The sequence below is a fragment of the Asterias amurensis genome, chromosome 1 (assembly GCF_032118995.1).
Source record: "Asterias amurensis chromosome 1, ASM3211899v1".
Lineage (NCBI taxonomy): Eukaryota > Metazoa > Echinodermata > Asteroidea > Forcipulatida > Asteriidae > Asterias > Asterias amurensis.
In genome coordinates, this window is record NC_092648.1 from 9,449,017 (window position 1) to 9,465,948 (window position 16,932).

Below are 16,932 nucleotides of genomic sequence, written 5' to 3' on the forward strand. Positions count from 1 at the left end.
AGAAGTTGGATAGACAAGGTTGTACTTCTGTTGAAGATTGGCTGTCTGAAGCTGTCTATTATTCAGCATGTGATCAGGAGAAGGATTGGCAACATCCACATTCTGGGCAGCTGTATGGGTTGACCAACATGTTGGCTTAAAATGAGGAGTAGGGGGCCTACTGCTACATTCATCATGAGTGACAGCGGGTAATTTGCAAATTCCTTTGCTATCATCAGAGGCTGGGATACTTCTGACAGAAGTGTGTGGCTTCTCTGATGTAATACTGGATGTATGCCTCTTTGATGTCTTTGGGTCCTTTTTCCGTCGATATCTCACACGGCGGTTTTGAAACCATGTCTGTTAATGCAAATGTTAAAAAGAAGAATGTTTAATTTATAGCAAACAAAAATCTGAGTAAGTGAACACTAAAAGAAACAACTATATTGTTTCTGCAAAGTTTAACTTAAGACACTGTTTTTCAATATATTGTGTACAGTAGATGAGTGGTGGAAGCCTATATAGCACTTGGAATGTAAGCATTATTTTTCTCATTTCTTCAGTTAAGTTTAACTTCTACCTGAGCTAGTTTTCTTTCAGAATTTGTTCAGAATTTACAGAGGCAACAAAGGCGATTGCCTCCATGTCCCCCTAGTCATTGCCTAGGTGCCCTTAAAATGCTAAGTAAATATACAATTTCCTGGTGTCCAAATTCCTCACGAATGCCCTATACAAAAGAGAAAATGCCTGCCCTCAGTACATTTAAAAGTATGTAATTTAAATTGTGTATTTCATACTATTCTTTTATACTATTTTGTGATTCATAATTGCAGATCAATGAATTGGGCCTGGATGAAAAATAAAAAGTGAACGATCCATCGTCAGCATTTTCACGAAGTAGTACCCTACGTGCTTAAAGATTTTTTTACAGATTTTTTTACAATTTTTTTTACATTTGTGTTGATAATGCATGAAGACTACAATTCCATGAAGTTTCAAAGCTCAAGACAGTTTTGCTTTTTATATAAAGCTAATGACTGTTTTAAATTTTTGCACAATTGTGGCACTTTTTGTTTTCACCAAGTAGCACCCGACCTCTGTTTACCATTATAATGCACGGCACGCACTCAAAGTCAAAGTGTGCCAGCCTGTGCCAGCGCGCTGACCTAGTTTCATAGAGTAACACAAAAATGCTGTGTTGTGGCATAGGCGAGTGCAACTTTGTGAAAACGCAAAAAGACATATTTCCCACTTTTTTGGTTTCACGAAGTAGCACAGATCTTCTCTTGTGTCTATTTTCTCTTGTGTCTAGTTTTTAAGTTCAAGTCATCAATCATCTACATTGAGAAGTTTAAATGGAAAACCTTGAAGTTTTGTAGGAAAGCGCGTTACTAAAAAGTGTTCAACTTCATAGGCCGTTTGCTCTGATTGTTATTTTTTGCTAGTATAGCAGTGCGTGCTACTTCGTGAAAATGCTGTTGCTATGTCTAGTTGTCTAAATATCTTCTTTTTTTTCTTCTTTTTTAAAAGGGTCAGAAGAGAAGACAAAAGAAACATTTTTACTTTACAGCTACCTTATTATGATAACTTCCAATTTACTAACTCTGCTATCAGTAAGTGTTATAAATTGTGTTTGAAAATGAGTGAATATAAGAGATTGTATGAACTTTCAAAAGGTAAAACATTTGCTTATAAGTATAAACACAATATGCATGCTAAAACTGCAAACAAAAATTAAAATAAGACAAAACAAACCCTTATTTCTTAAAGCAGTGGACACTATTGGTGATTGTGTAATGGGTAATGGAGAGTTGTTGATAGTATAAATCATTGTGAGAAACAGCTCCCTCTAACGTAGTTTTTGAGAAGAAGTAATTTTCAACAAATCTGGTTTGGAGACCTCAGAATTAGATTTTGTGGTCTCGAAATCAAGCATCTGAAAGCACATTTCGTGTGACAAGTGTTTTTCCTTTCATTATTATCTCACAACTACACCAAGTGAGAAAACTGGTCTGACACAAATTTAGTTTTGTCTGTTTGAATACCAAAATTATTGTGTGTGTAGCACCCCGGGTCACGTGCGTAGGGCGTTGGCAATCGATGTCACCATACTGAGATCGATCGGCCATTACATTCCAAACTCATTGAAGCATAATATCAAACTGCTGAAGCGTATACATAGTATATAAGCAAAAGGAATCTATGAGTCTCCAGTTCAGGTCTTTTTCAGTCGCTGAGTATACTTTAAAACATTTTATCAGAGTTAAACTAGTTTGTTATGACAAATTTCTAACGATGTCTATGCCCGAGCAACCTGGAAACTTGGACACTAACGCCTTATTTGAGAAGTTCCAGCTCTACTTTAACTCAAAATTCGAGGCACTATCAAATAATAACAAACCTCAGGACGACACCGAGCTGAAAGTAATAAAGAACAAACTAGAAGCCCGGGAGTTCTCGAAGCCCGGTAACTCGGCACAGTACGCTTTCTGCGGCGAGCTAGAGATTCTTCTCGGACGAATCAAGAAGTCACTTCTACAAAAAAGCGACTTACAAGAAGTTTTTGATACCATCGTCGAAGCAGAAGATCTAATTACCGATCGCAAACAGAATATCAAGATCGCAGACTCAAGTAAAGCCGGCTGGGTAACTGTCCAGCACTTGGAAAGCGGCGACAAGAAAGATCAGTCGACAGAGGTGCAAAAGAAAGTCCTAATCGCTGAAGAAGCAGCTCTGAAAGATTTAGAAGGAAGGAAGCTACAGAAAAGGTCTTCAAGCTTTCGTCAAGCCCAAGATGGGTCTTCGTACAAGCATTATTCTGCTTCTGGTGAAAATAATTTTCGAGGTAAAACCCACTTACTGTGTTTTTCTTTGTCAAAGTTCAGAGTCCCGGGCCTTATTCCCATGTTTTTCAATAAATTCGTAGAATATACTTGACTGCTGTGTGCTTATTTTGGTTGTTCATAAGGGTAAAACTGTTTTTCATGCGTATGAGCGTAGCGAAGGAGCATGAAAATTACCAGTAGTGTCCAGTGTCTTTAAAAAAAACTAGTGAATTTGAATGTATGATTAAAGGCAGTGGACACTATTGGTAATTGTCAAAGACCAGTCTTCTCACTTGCTGTATCTCAACATATGCATAAAATAACAAACCTGTTAAAATTTAGCTCAATTGGTCATCAAGTTGTGAAATAACTATGAAAGAAAAAACACCCTGGTCACGGGAAGTTGTGTGCGTTTAGATGGTTGATATGATTATGATCTCATCATAAAATTAAAAAACTGTGAAAATTTGAGCTCAATCGGTCATCGAAGTTGCGAGATAACCAATAATTACCAATAGTGTCCACTGCTTTTAAGTTGATCAATTAAAAATGTGAGGTTGATAATTAGTGTACTCTTTTGAATATCATTGCAATAATTCAAATAATGTTTATACCAGTAGAGTTTGTGGAGAAATTCCACTGACGTATGAGAGCTGTTGTCTAAGAACAGAGCTTGGATATTGAGTGCTTGAGAATGTCATCTCTAGGAGCTCCATTTGATAATCTGTGAATACTGTCTTCTTCTTGCGAGTCGCTGGATATCTCTTTTTAGGCAGGCACTGATGGTAGGAAGGAGTAGGGGCTGGTCTAGGGGCAAGTTGTATAGCTGTAACAACCTTGCCAGTTTCTGCTTTACCTATACATGAACAACACCAATTAAATGAAGAAAAACAAAAATATAAATAACATAAAATATTATGAGTAGGGTAGATGGCCTTAGCTTTCGATCCAAACCGGACCTTCTTCAGAGGCATAAAACAAGTACAAACAAATACATATCCATTTATAGAAAAAAGACTGGAAAGGGATTAAGGGAAGGATGATAGGATCCAGGAAAAAGCGGGAAAATTATATCCAATCAAAAGTTCCATTTCAGAAACAATTTGGGGCAATGGTGGTACCAATGGCGAGGACAAAGGATGGATTACTGGACCATAAAAGTTTCACTATAAAGTGATAAAAGCATTGTTCAATAACAATGCAGCGAAACATGAAATATTATATTTCCATGTGTAATGTGTTTAATCAAATGGATTGGGACTACGTTTTCCCCGTTATTCTCCTGTATCAGTTGAAGATGAGATAGAGAGCCTGCATTATTTCTGTACATTCCTCTTGTTAACCCCTCCTAGCAAAGTCACCCCTAGCCTCCTTCACATAATTTATTTTATTCCTGAAACACCAAAAAGTACTTCAAAAATAACAATACAATTTTTACAATTTATTTAATTCAAGGTTTGTTTTTAAAACATAAAGTTTGTTTGTTTGCCTTTATTAGGGCCTACTTTGTAAAAGTTTTGCATCGGAAATTCCAAGTTATTTTCGTTTTACCTTCATCAATGAAATATTTGTAATGACAAAGTATACCTTTGTATTTTGAACCGTTTGATTGTTTTAATCCTACACAATACAATCAATGTTAAATACAATTTATATACACCTTAAAAACAAAATGTAATTTGTTGACCCCAAATTGGTTGTTTTTAACAATATTTTCCCAATTGGTTGAGCAATAATCTAATCCTCTAACCTCGGCAACCAATCACATTGGCTGAACAATAAACCAATCAACTAACCAATATATTAGTCAACAGGGGCCAATATCATGGGCTGCTTGGCAATCAATCAGGATGTTTGGGCAACAAACCAATTTTTTAACCAATTTATTGCCAAAATGATTGATTGACACTAAGATTGATTGAGCCATCCACCAATTCTTCAAATATTACAATGGTCAACAACAGGATTGTTTCAGCAACTATATTAACCAATACATTGATCATCAATAACCATGCGTTTTCTTAATGCAAAATCAAAAATCAAATGACACCCAACATCCAAAGTCATCGAGACAACCTTCAACAAAATGGTTATCAATCAATCAGGATTGCTAATAAAGTTGCTGTTTAAGTTTTTCTCTGTTTTTTTCTTTTTTCTTTATGAGGTTGACTTAACGAGGCTGGTCGCAGAAATGCTATATATTTCGGTAAGTATTTGTGTGTAGCTAATGTGATATTGTAGTTTAAGTGTTTGTAAAACTGTTGATTTAAAAATTAACAGATTTAATTATCAGGCTGGGCATTGGTAATTCCAACTTCCAACCAAACAGATTGTTGAGATTTAACCGGGATAAAGAATGGTTGAAAAACCAACCATTTCAGACTTAATTTCAGATTGGTTATTTAATGTTTGGTTGAACACATATCTACCAACATTTTTTGGTAAAAAGACCAAAGTAGATTTGTAAAAAAGTAAACAATCTAGAGGGAGTGGTTGAAAAACAAAGTTTCGGATTGGTTTTATTACAAATATTTTGGTTGGACACATATCTATCTAAATTGGTCGAATTTGCCTCACTCGACTAGTTGTGATAATGTACCGTTGGGAGGAGGGGTTACGTTATCGCAACTACCATATGTGCACCTTGCAGTAAAAATGCCTGGCACTTTGTATCCTTTGGCAGACTAAGGCGCGTTATAAATAAGGGAATCAATGTGTGGTGAAGAGGTTTTCAACTAGTGGTTTAATCTCAACGAGGCCTGGTTCTTGATAATTTACCGAGACAAAGTCGAGGTAAATTATAAAGAACCAGGCCTCGGCGGGTTTAAACCACTAGTTGAAAACCGATTCAACACACTTTGATTCCCATTCAAAAATACCTTTCCGGTCAAAAACATCATCACTTGATGGTTAAAAAGTAAAATAAATGCAAAAATTATAATTTTTAAATGATTTCTTTCAACACAACACCCCTCCAGCTATGAAATGGTAGAGCCCTCCGCTGCCCTCGCGTAAACAACTCCTTATAAGGGAATGCTGTGGGCGTCGCGCGTATCGCGTGATGTACTGTGGCACAACTGTTTCAGCCATTGCTCTCGACCAATAGGAAAGAAGAAACTGTCTTATAAGAACAGGTGCAAGGTCGCATGTCACGTCCATGAATTAACACTTTTTACCGGTCATTAAGAAAAGGTTTATGCACAACCACGTGACGTGCTCTCCACCAATAGGAGTAGAGAAACTGTCTCGGGTATTTATGAATACGTTTTTTAAAAACGTGTGTGTGTGTGCATGTGTGTGTGTGCAGAATTCGGTGCTTTGGTGTTTTGGAGGTAGTGTTTCAACCACGGAGGACACTCCTAGACCATGTAACTGGGGCGCTGTCCTCCTTTTTCGAAATGTTGTCCATGTCGGTCGTATGACATGTTTCAAACAATTGTTCAACTCCATGTTTCAACCAATCTGTTTTGGGGTCTATAGGGACATTACATTTCAAAAGGTAGTTCTAATGTACCGTTATTATGAGATTTTGTTCTAAGCAATCCTGCCAGAGCAGTTTTCTTCCACACATATAGGAACAAGTTTACTGAGGCAATAATAATAATATTAATAATAATAATAATAATTTATTTTTACTATAGCGTCTTACAATGAAGATGATTGATTCGCCTCCATGCCCCTGGTCATAGGTGGCCTTGAAATGCTCTACAGCAGAAATTTACAATTTCCTCATAAGAAGAGGGTGCCCTTTGCCTACTTCTAGAAACTATAAAGGTCCATGAGGAGCCTTATAGATTCTAGAAGTACCCTTCACCAAGGAGATGATGCATCGGTGCCCTTGCACTTTTCAGAAACGATCCGAAGCATGCGGGCCTGCAATATTGGAATACCTAATATGAGAACTGATTCTGCAGAAACTTTGTTTCAAAATTGCATAATTTTTAATCCCTTTCTGGCAAAACCACATTCCTTTATAGGGAAAAGTTTAAGTTGAACATTATCAATTGTAGCAGCGCTTCTTGGAAAAGATTAAGATGTTTGCCATAAAACGGGATGACAGTGTAAACAAATAGACAATTTTTGTTTTAACTTTGAATTGAAATTGAAACATACTACATAGGCCTACTCTTAATTTATAAAAAGTTCATTTACCAAATGGTACTTAGAAATAAAAAGTATCAAACCTGAAAAACGTGTTTTGTCTTCGTTTGAAATGTCTTCGTTTAACAGTGACACACCCTGGCAGGCACCACCGGTGTTTGCCTCATAATTAGCCGCTATTGCCGACTGTGTTGTCCCCGGTATGTGCTCCCTGAGAAGATGGTGACCCTCGGTGGTGGCCAAGGGTCGAGGCTGGACTAGGGAGTCTCTACTGGTTGTTGCAGCTTGGGTTCTTCCCACTTCGTTTACCATGCTGACTTGGGCAAACTTATCATCCAATATGAGCTCACTGAGTTGATTTCGAGTATCGCTGGAGTCAAGAAACTTCTTTAACTCTGCAGACAAAAAAGCCTCGTATTCATCGGTCTCTTCATCTAGTAGACCGCTGAGAGGTTGGACTGTGTGTTTCACTGCCATGTTCAGTTCAATCACATGAGAACAGTCACAGTAGCAAAATAGCACAAATGTATAACAAGTTACAGGAAATAATTAGCTTTTCAGTAGAAGATCAACAATGACCAATCCCAATGTACTCATTTAAAGGAACACGTTGCCTTGGATCGGTCGAGTTGGTCTTTGAAAAACGTTTGTAACCGTTTTTTATAAAATGCATATGGGTAGAAAGATGTTATAAAAGTAGAATACAATGATCCACACAAACATGCCTCGAAATTGCGTGGTTTTCCTTTAACCTCGTCGACTAACACGTCGGCCATTTATGGGGGTCAAAATTTTGACTCCCATAAATGGCCGACGGTGATAGTTCGCACAGTAGAAGGAAAACCACGCAATTTCGAGGCAAACTTGTGTGGATCATTGTATGCTACTTTTAAAACATCTTTCCAACCATATGCATTATATAAAAAACGGTTACAAACGCTTTTGTTTTGACCAACTCGTCCGATCCAAGGCAACGTGTTCCTTTAAGCATTATACTCAGCATTGAGACTACGTTATCAATAGAGAGATTATAACGTTCCATTATGACTTGGCAACACTCATTACCGCGTGTGAAATGTTGCATCCATTCGGTGCTTTGCTCACTCATTGGACAATGTATTTTTGACACAAGCCAGTGATTGGACGATTCTTATGTGACGTGGGGCTTCTCAGTTGTCAGTTGTCGGCAAGAAATCGTGAGCCTTTTATGTCTTTACTATAGCTCCAGGAGGGCTGTTTTTCTGTACTGGAACATTTTATTGATAAACAAAGACCAAAGACTGCTGGACGTGCAAACTTTGCTCTATGCTCGCAGAAGACAGCTGTGTTGGAGTGCCCCGCCCCCTCACCCCTCCCACTTAGCTGTAGGAGGGTCCGGTGTCCATACCACAGAGTTCCCCTCTATTATAAATCCAAAAGGCCCATATTTTACTGCTCAAATTTTGAAGTCTTATTGTTCTGTTTCGTTCATCAACTGGGCATCTATAAGATTGCACCACAGAGCATCTAGAAAAGAAACCTTTTTCCTTAGCCCTTAGTTGGCCATGGATCCACACCGTAAAAGGCATCGCGTTCCGCACTCACATGTTCCATCTTCATTAAATCCCCTCCCCAAACAAACAAAAACCAAACAATTTTGCGTATTTGTCATTAAAATATGCAGAAATATTCTGTGGATACGACGATGAGTCATGGCAACAACAAAAATGCACTAAACTTGAGAAAGTGGCTTTTAATCCCACAAATTCCAACTCCTGAGCAACACAAAAAATATTTTGTGGACCAATTTGAACTGCATTATTTGTATTACTTTTAAATAATTTTAGATGAATTGAAAGGGTCAAAAGGCCGAGATTTTACCACCGAGCATCTACGACTTAAACATTTCCCGGGGCCTCGCCCACCCCACATCCGCCTTTAAAGGAACACGTTGCCTTGGATCGGTCGAGTTGGTATTTGCAAAGCGTTAACCGTTTGTTATAAAATGCACATGAATAGAAAGATGTTGTAAAAGTAGAATAGGGGCCTACAATGATCCACACAAACACGCCTCAAAATTGCACGGTTTTCCTCTTATTCGTCGAATAACACGGTCGGCCATTTATGGCAGTCAAATTTTTGACTCCCATAAATGGCCGACCGTGTTAGTTCGCAAAGTGAGAGGAAAACCACGCAATTTCGAGGCAAATTTGTGTGGATCATTGTATTCTACTTTTAAAATATCTTTTCAACCATATACATTTTATTTAAAAAAAACGGTTTCAAGCGCTTTTCAAAGACCAACTCGTCCGATCCAAGGAAACGTTGTCCTTTAAAATGCTATGACTATTGAACCACGACACAGTATTCTGTTTACCCTTTACCTGCTTTGAACAAAGATATTAAATCAACACGTTAAAAAAAATAGGGAGGAGTTTAGTAGGTGGGGCATCTGTCAATCGTACATGTCCTTATAATTTCCGATGCTCTGTGGGGCAATATTGGGCCAATTTTGAGGGGGGACATTGTTGATATAATATCTCCAACCCTTCATCCTCTTCCCCCAGGGCTTGGGTACGAAGTGACTTGGGTACGAAGTGACCGACATTCGGCGGGACACAGGGTGGACTTCATAAAGGTGGCCAACAAGTGGGGTGGGGGGATTTGATATTGTGTCCCCATCCTCCAAAAGATGGAGGACATGTCCCCTGCCCCCCCCCCCCCCGATTGACGCCCATGCCCATAATAGCCGTCCTCAAAATCGAGACAAACCTTCACTGCAGAGTCGCACCTCATTAAACTCGTTAACTGTGCACAAGTACTATTGTTGTAACGCCAATAGGGAAACCACTATAAGGTTGAATCAGTTTATAGATGACAGTAAAACTACATGTATTCGAATGACGAATCCTGGCCATGGTTCGAGGGAACGAAAACGCAATTTTTACCAGACCAATAAAAATGGACTTATAAAAACAAAATTAATTTTGTAATAGCCTGACGTTTAGTTCGGGCCTACCTGAGAAAACTCGAATGGGTGGACCTGGGAAAACTTGAATGGTTGGGCAATAGTTTGTGGCCCGTCCCGCGGGTATTCATTATGGTCCCAACCTTTATGGAGTTACCTTCTGTAAACCCTGTAAATTATTTGTAAATCTGTGAACTTTTTTTTTCTGTACCGAAAGTGTATAATGGCTTTAAAGCCATTGGACCCTTTCGGTAAACAGTATTGTCCAAGGCCCACACTTCGTGTATCACAACTTCTATATCAAATAACAAACCTGTGAAAATTTGGGCTTAATCGGTCATCGGAGTCGGGAGAAAATAACGGGAAAACCCACCCTTGTATCCGCGTGTTTCGCCGTGTCATGACATGTGTTTAAAATAAATCCGTAATTCTCGTTAACGAGAATTGATATTGTTTTACAGTTTTCTCAAAAAGTAAAGCATTTCATGGAATAATATTTCAAGAGAAGTATTTCACCACTACCTTCTGTAAACCCTGTAAGTTATTTGTAAATCTGTGAACTTCTTTATTTTTCTGACCCGAAAGGGTCCAATGGCTTTAACGAAGAAAAATCGAGACTTAAACTGTGCTTCCGGATATAAACACATCAACAAAAGTAAGTCCCCCCTAAACAATTCGTCATAACATCGCAAGGTAAAACATTTTACCAATACAACTAATACAAAAATAATTCTATGACATGTTTCCTAAGTGGTGTATGAAAATGAAAGATGTCCATGAATTCATGGCTGAATGAGAACACTATTGGTAATTACTCAAAATAATTATCAGCAAAAAACCTTTCTTGGTAACGAGTAATGGGGAGAGGTTGATGGTGTAAAACAATGTGAGAAACGGCTCCCTCTGAAGTGCCATAGTTTTCGAGAAAGAAGTAATTTTCCATGAATTCGATTTCGAGACCTCAAGTTTAGAACTTGACCGATTGAGCTCAAATTTTCACAGGTTTGTTATTTTATGCATATGTTGAGATACACCAACTGTGAAGGCTAGTCTTTGATAATTACCAAAAGTGTCCACTGCCTTTAAAAACGGCAGCTATTATTGTCGTTCTGCATAAAAAGTAATGTGAAAATAATATTCAAAGCGGTGCATTCTGAAACTGGTAAATTAGTGAACATTATTTAATCGATATTCAAGCGTCTTTTACTCCTCTTATCAAACATGTGGGCTCTGGCATGCAGAGGGGAACTTCTTCGTCTTTGTTTAGCTGCTATGGGGTTTGCGAAAACGGGCTTTTATATTAGGACCAACAATGCTTAGAATGTGCCGTTCATGGCTACACAGACTGCCGCCGACTGACCGCAGAACCTTAGAGGGGACCGCTGACACACTGGGTCCATAACCTCAAGGGATAACCGACACGCGTGCCGGGTCGCCTATCATGATTGCAAGATCATCAGTTGCTGTTCTCTATCGTTCTTTACCAACAATAGACATGTAAGACTGTCTTTAGACAGTTCATGAATGGTAGTAGACTTGTGGACAAGCCGTTAAATGTCTGTCGCGGTGATAGTCGCGATTCCTGCGACGGCAATGAAGGCGATATGAGACTAATAGTAATAAGACATTTGTTAAAGTTCCTATATGTTCCGTTTCATTGTTATTGCCTCTTATTGGCCTAAGATTGCACCACTGATCATTTTCCCGGGCCCTTACCCAGGCCAAGACCCCACTCAGGCCGCAAAGGGCTCAGCGTGCTCAATATTTAAGAGATTTGCCCCCCCCCCCCCACTAACCCCCTACCAACCACCCTACCTGCAAACAATTCTTGTCAAGCCGTCTGAGCGTTATATGCAGAAATATCATGGACCGAAGCTATAATTGAGGTTTTTTTTAAAGATAAGATTTCCACTCTAGCAAAATAAATGTGCATCGTAGCTTGAAATAGGCATTAAATTCCAACATCTGAGAGGGGCCACATCACCCCTCAGACTTCCTTAGATTGCACCAGAGAGCATCTACGGCCCGCACCCCACGCCGTAAATGTTAAGACTAACGATGCCCCCCCCCCCCCCCCCCCCATTTTCAAGACAACTTGACGCCCATTCTTACAGGCAGGGAGTACAAAACAAATAAAGTCCGAGCTTCATTTTGTTTTTCGCCACATTCTACTTTGCTTGTCTCATCATGGTCCTCCATGGTCTCATGTGCATGTACATTGTTTATCTCCAGTGTTTCCTAGTAAAGGGTAACATGTATTGTGTCCCCCATCCAAAAGGTGCGAGCCGTGTCCCCCGTCGCCCCGAAAATTGATACCAATGGCGGGACACATGGTTTGACCATACTTGCAATATTTAACTTTAATACAAGTTATCCAAAAATAGGGTGGGGGAGGGGGTTGGACATTGTGTCCCTGCGCCCTACAAAAGTTGGGGCGGGGCAGTGTTCCCATGCTTGTCCCTCCCATGATTGGCTAATTATTGAAACAAATTATTGTACTAGACTAGAAGTTACTTATTACACAACACCATAGCTTTCAATGGACATTGCAAAAATAAAAGACTTGTGTTTATATTCACAATTTTGAAGGGGGGGTCCAGCCCAATGCAGTGGACGGAAGATGGTGCTTTTACTTTTTGTTTATTCTATATAGTCAGTTTTTATATTTTCATATGACCCTGTTAATCCTCATCCTTTTGAAAGAGCCCCTAAAACTTTCAAAGAAATAACAATAAATAAGTTCAATAATTTTTCTGATGTCTTTAATCACGTGAAATCAATAGGTTTACATAATTTGACTCTGATAGATAATAAACTGTAATACTGTATAGGCCTTCATGTACATGTATATACAAAATGATCGAATTATTCTATTAAAAACAGTCCACACAAAAATATATTGCATCCTTTTCGAAAATACACTTGCGTTTTGGGAAACGACACCCCAACTAGAAAACTCTGCGACATTTGCCAAACCATGCCAGAGGCTGTTTACGTTTGACAGATTAGGGAGCTACGTGGTGAGAAGTACAGCAATAAAACTGCTGCAGTTTTATTGAAGTTTAAGGAAGGTTACCACAATGACGCTTCCCAGACTGTGTATTCCTCTAGATTTTCGGCGATATCTCAAAAATGAATATTTAAGTTTTAATGTTTTTATCTACAATATCATATGCAGGATTGTATAAAAATGACACTGGACAGTATTGGTAACTACTTAAAATAACTTTCGCATAAAACCTTAGTTGGTACAACAAGCAATGGAGAGCTGTTGATAGTATAAAACATTGAGAAAACGGCTCCCTGTATAAAGTAAGTACATGTACTTTCTCATTAAAATAATATTTGAATTGAATTCGAGTTTTCGAATTCAAGGCATCGTGTTTAGCAATAGTGTGACATATTAATTTAATTTTTAAAGGCAGTGGACACTGTTGGTAATTACTCATAATAATTATTAGCATAAAACCTTGCTTGGTAGCGAGTAATGGGGAGAGGTAAGTATAAAAATATGTGAGAAACGGCTCCCTCTATCTAGAGTAACGTAGTTTTGGAGAAAGAAGTAATTTTCCGCGAATTTGATTTGAGCACAAAACTTCGTGCGACAAAGGTGTTTTTTCTTTCAATATTATCTCGCAACATTGACGACCAATTGAGCTCAAATTTTCACAGGTTTGTTATTTTATGAAAATGTTGTGATACACCAATTAAGAAGACTGGTCGTTGAAATTTTCCAAAAGTGTGCCTGAGTCTTAATTGTCAGCTAAGACAAGAAAGGGCAATTGAGACTAGTTACAACGAGCGTGACCGATGGTGGCGATACATGGAGTCCGTGGCTGTGCGCTATGGGACAATGAACCGCGAAAGGAGAAACCGAACTTGAGTCGCAGTCTCAGGGAACGCCGCTTCTCTGCAAACCACATCTAAAGTACAAAATAAAAAGAATACATCAATTACAAATCAAACATATTGGAAGCTATGTGGGGAATATAGTGAACCAATAGACGATGTTGTCATTGTTTACTACTGAGCAGTTTAGGGTCAAGCCAAGACAAATGTTTGGAGCGGAACTAACACTGTTAAAAAAACTTGCCGGTGCTACTCTTGTATACCGTAAATAAGCAAAACAGCCCCTACGCGTAGAACTATATGAGGTTCGTTCCACTATCGTCTCCTGTAAGACGATAGCGGAACAAACCTCATAGTCTTGGAGTAACCAGCCCCCATCTTGGCGGTCTCCTCTCCCTGGCCTATGTTTTTGTCAATTCATTCGGGGTGCCAGCCAAAAGGAAATCAAAAGCTATCAAGTCGTTTAACCCAGGGAATCACGGTTCAGGTATGGGAAGTGGCAGTAGATGTCATGACTGGTACATGTATATTTGACCTGTTATTTAATCCTGTTTTAAACCAAAAGGAAATTAATGGTGTACTTTCAACAACAAAAATATGAAGGAATGAGAATGACTCTATAAGCTTTAGTGTGAACTCACCAATATAATTGAAATTGGGAGGTTTGTTCTTTCTGACAACTCCCGGAGTCTCTGACGTCTAGGCTGATTGGAATCTGCGTGATATGAAGTCATGAGTAGCACCCTTTGCCATGCTGCAATGTCAACCCGGCGACGTCGCAATGCAGTGTCATACAATGGTGATGATGTGATGATGGAAGCACTCTCTGGCTCTGAAGGTACCAGCCTGTGAGTCGGTGCATCAGACGGGGAAGATTCAGAAGGAGATGGTGAGTAGTTGATCTGTAATTCAACCAATGGTGGGCACTTTACAGCTGTATCAACTGGCCGAGGGTTGGTAAGTGCTTCTGATTCGGATGTGCAGGAATGGCAGGAGGAAGGTCGGTCCTGTTGCGTGGGTTCAGCTGAAAAGGAGAAAATTAGAACCAAATGAAAATTGGCATACACACGCACTTTATAAAGACGCTTTTGTGGGTCGACCTTCAATTTCAATAACAAGTTTCAAATGAATGAAGTTCTTACCATTTTCAAAACAGTTCATCAACATCTGTTCCTGTGCAAAGAGAGCGTGTGAAAAGTCATCGTTGCTGGCGCAGACTGCTTCGTCCTCGTGACGGCAGCTAGGGCTAGGCGAATGGTTCCCATCACTTCCGAGATCGTCATGCGGCATCTCGGGGAAGTAGCCACCGTAACAACCAGGCAATCCTCCATGGGGTTTCCCTCCTTGACCCAATAGTTCATCAGATGACAGGGATGATACGTCCTCTTCGTAAGCTTTGCGGTTAAACATAACTAACTCAGAGGAAAGATTGTATTCTTTGGCAATCTTGAAATCCATGATTGATCACAAGAAAATAGGGGAAAGCACGTTCAAAGTGAAGATGTTGATGAAAAATGATACACCTTGTTCTCTCTGATGTAATTCTGGAGTCAACTGACGAAATAACAAAGCTCACCAAGTTTTATCAACCGTGAACGTTATTGTTGGCTACAACGAAGGAGACCAATCATGTATTGCATTGGGTAATAAAGATAATCCCGCAGGATTAGCTTTGATCAAACACAGAGGTGGCGCGGCGGCTCATTAAAACCGCAGTGGTAGACTACTTTCAAAGACCGGAGACACAATAAATGTAACAAATTGAGTGATCTCAAAAGTTTCTTGAAGAAGAGTTAAATTGTTATTTAATTACATAACAAAGGTACCCATTTATATAGCTATACAATTGGCCGTCCGTTTTGCCCAATTCGGTGTCCGGCAGGGGCGTCAATCCGTCTTGAAAGGGGGGGGGGACATAACATTTACGGCGTGGGGTCCGGGGCCCGCTTTAGGGCCCCGGGAATTTCTTTAGCCCCTAGATGCTCTACGGTGCAACCAAGTGAATCTGAGGGTGATGTTCCCCCCTCTCAGATATTGGAATGTTATGCCTATTTCAAGCTATGGTGCACCTATTTTTGCTATCATGGTTATTGTACCCAACAAGCAACTCAATTATAGCTTCGTTATATCCATATCGTTTCTGCATTCTAATGCTCGGACGGCGTTTCATCCCTATCATCACCACCTAAGACACAAGTTTTATGGGGCAAATCTGTCAGAATGGAACATAACATCTGTAAAATGTGAGCAGCAGTAGAACCTTTTGGGAACATCTTTCAAGTGCGGATCTATGCACCAAGTTTTAGGGGGGAGGGGGAAATCTGTCGAAGAGTGTGCCCACGAGTGCGAAACCTTTACGGCATGGGTACGGGCCCGCTCAAGGGCCCGGGAAAATTTTGCATTCTAGATGCTCTGTGGTGCAATCTTAGGCCAATAAGAGGCATACAGAACGGAACAGAACATCTGTAAAATGTGAGCAGCAGTAGAACCTTGTGGGTTGACAGCATCTTCAAGTGCGGATCTATGAACCAAGTTTTAGGGGAGAAATATGTCGAAGAGTGTGTGCTCACGAGTGCGAAACCTTTACGGCATGGGTCCGGGCCCGCTTAAGGGTCAGGACAATTTTGCATTATAGATGCTCTGTGCATGGTGCAATCTTAGGCCAATAAGAGGCATACATAACGGAACAGAACATCTGTAAAATATGAGCAGCAGAAGAACCTTTTGGTTTGACAGCATCTTCAAGTACGAATCTATTAACCAAGTTTTAGGGGGAAATACTGTCAAAGAGTGAGCACGTGAGTGTAAAACCTTTACGGCATGGGTCCGGGGTCGCTCTAGTCTGGTCCACTGACCAAAGATTCCTTGACGTCTCTTGTTAAAAATCTTAGGTCAGGTATCACCCACGGTTAAAAATAAAGCATGATGCAACTTGTCAGGGTCGGGGGTCATCTCCAGGGAAACAATGTCTGCACGTACTAGTTGCGATAACGTAACCCTCCTCCCAACGGCCGCCAGGCCGGAGGGTTACGAGATTATTTTGATCGTCAATTAATGACAATCTGGTTCAACAAGTGTAATTTCGACAGCTAGTCACCAGATTTGCCCCAGTTTTACCACTTTTAAAAATCATGAAACTTAATCCTCAATCAATGTCCAATGAACACTCAAGTCAAAACACCTTTGAAACAATATTTTTTAAGAAAAAGGACAACAACTTACCAGATCCCG

The 16,932-nt window shown here is 39.7% G+C and overlaps 1 protein-coding gene across 1 annotated transcript; it reads left to right on the forward strand.

Annotated features, from left to right (window-relative positions):
- The first annotated feature begins 2,274 nt into the window (after nucleotides 1-2,274).
- LOC139942641 (uncharacterized) lies at nucleotides 2,275-2,952 on the forward strand. Its single transcript, XM_071939476.1, has 2 exons — nucleotides 2,275-2,824; nucleotides 2,948-2,952. The coding sequence occupies exons 1-2, from the start codon at nucleotides 2,275-2,277 to the stop codon at nucleotides 2,950-2,952; spliced, it is 555 nt and encodes a 184-aa protein (XP_071795577.1).
- Nucleotides 2,953-16,932: the final 13,980 nt, after the last annotated feature.

Bases quoted from the DNA above. Each gene is read 5' to 3' on its own strand.
- LOC139942641 (XM_071939476.1), top strand. From the start codon at position 2,275: ATGTCTATGCCCGAGCAACCTGGAAACTTGGACACTAACGCCTTATTT.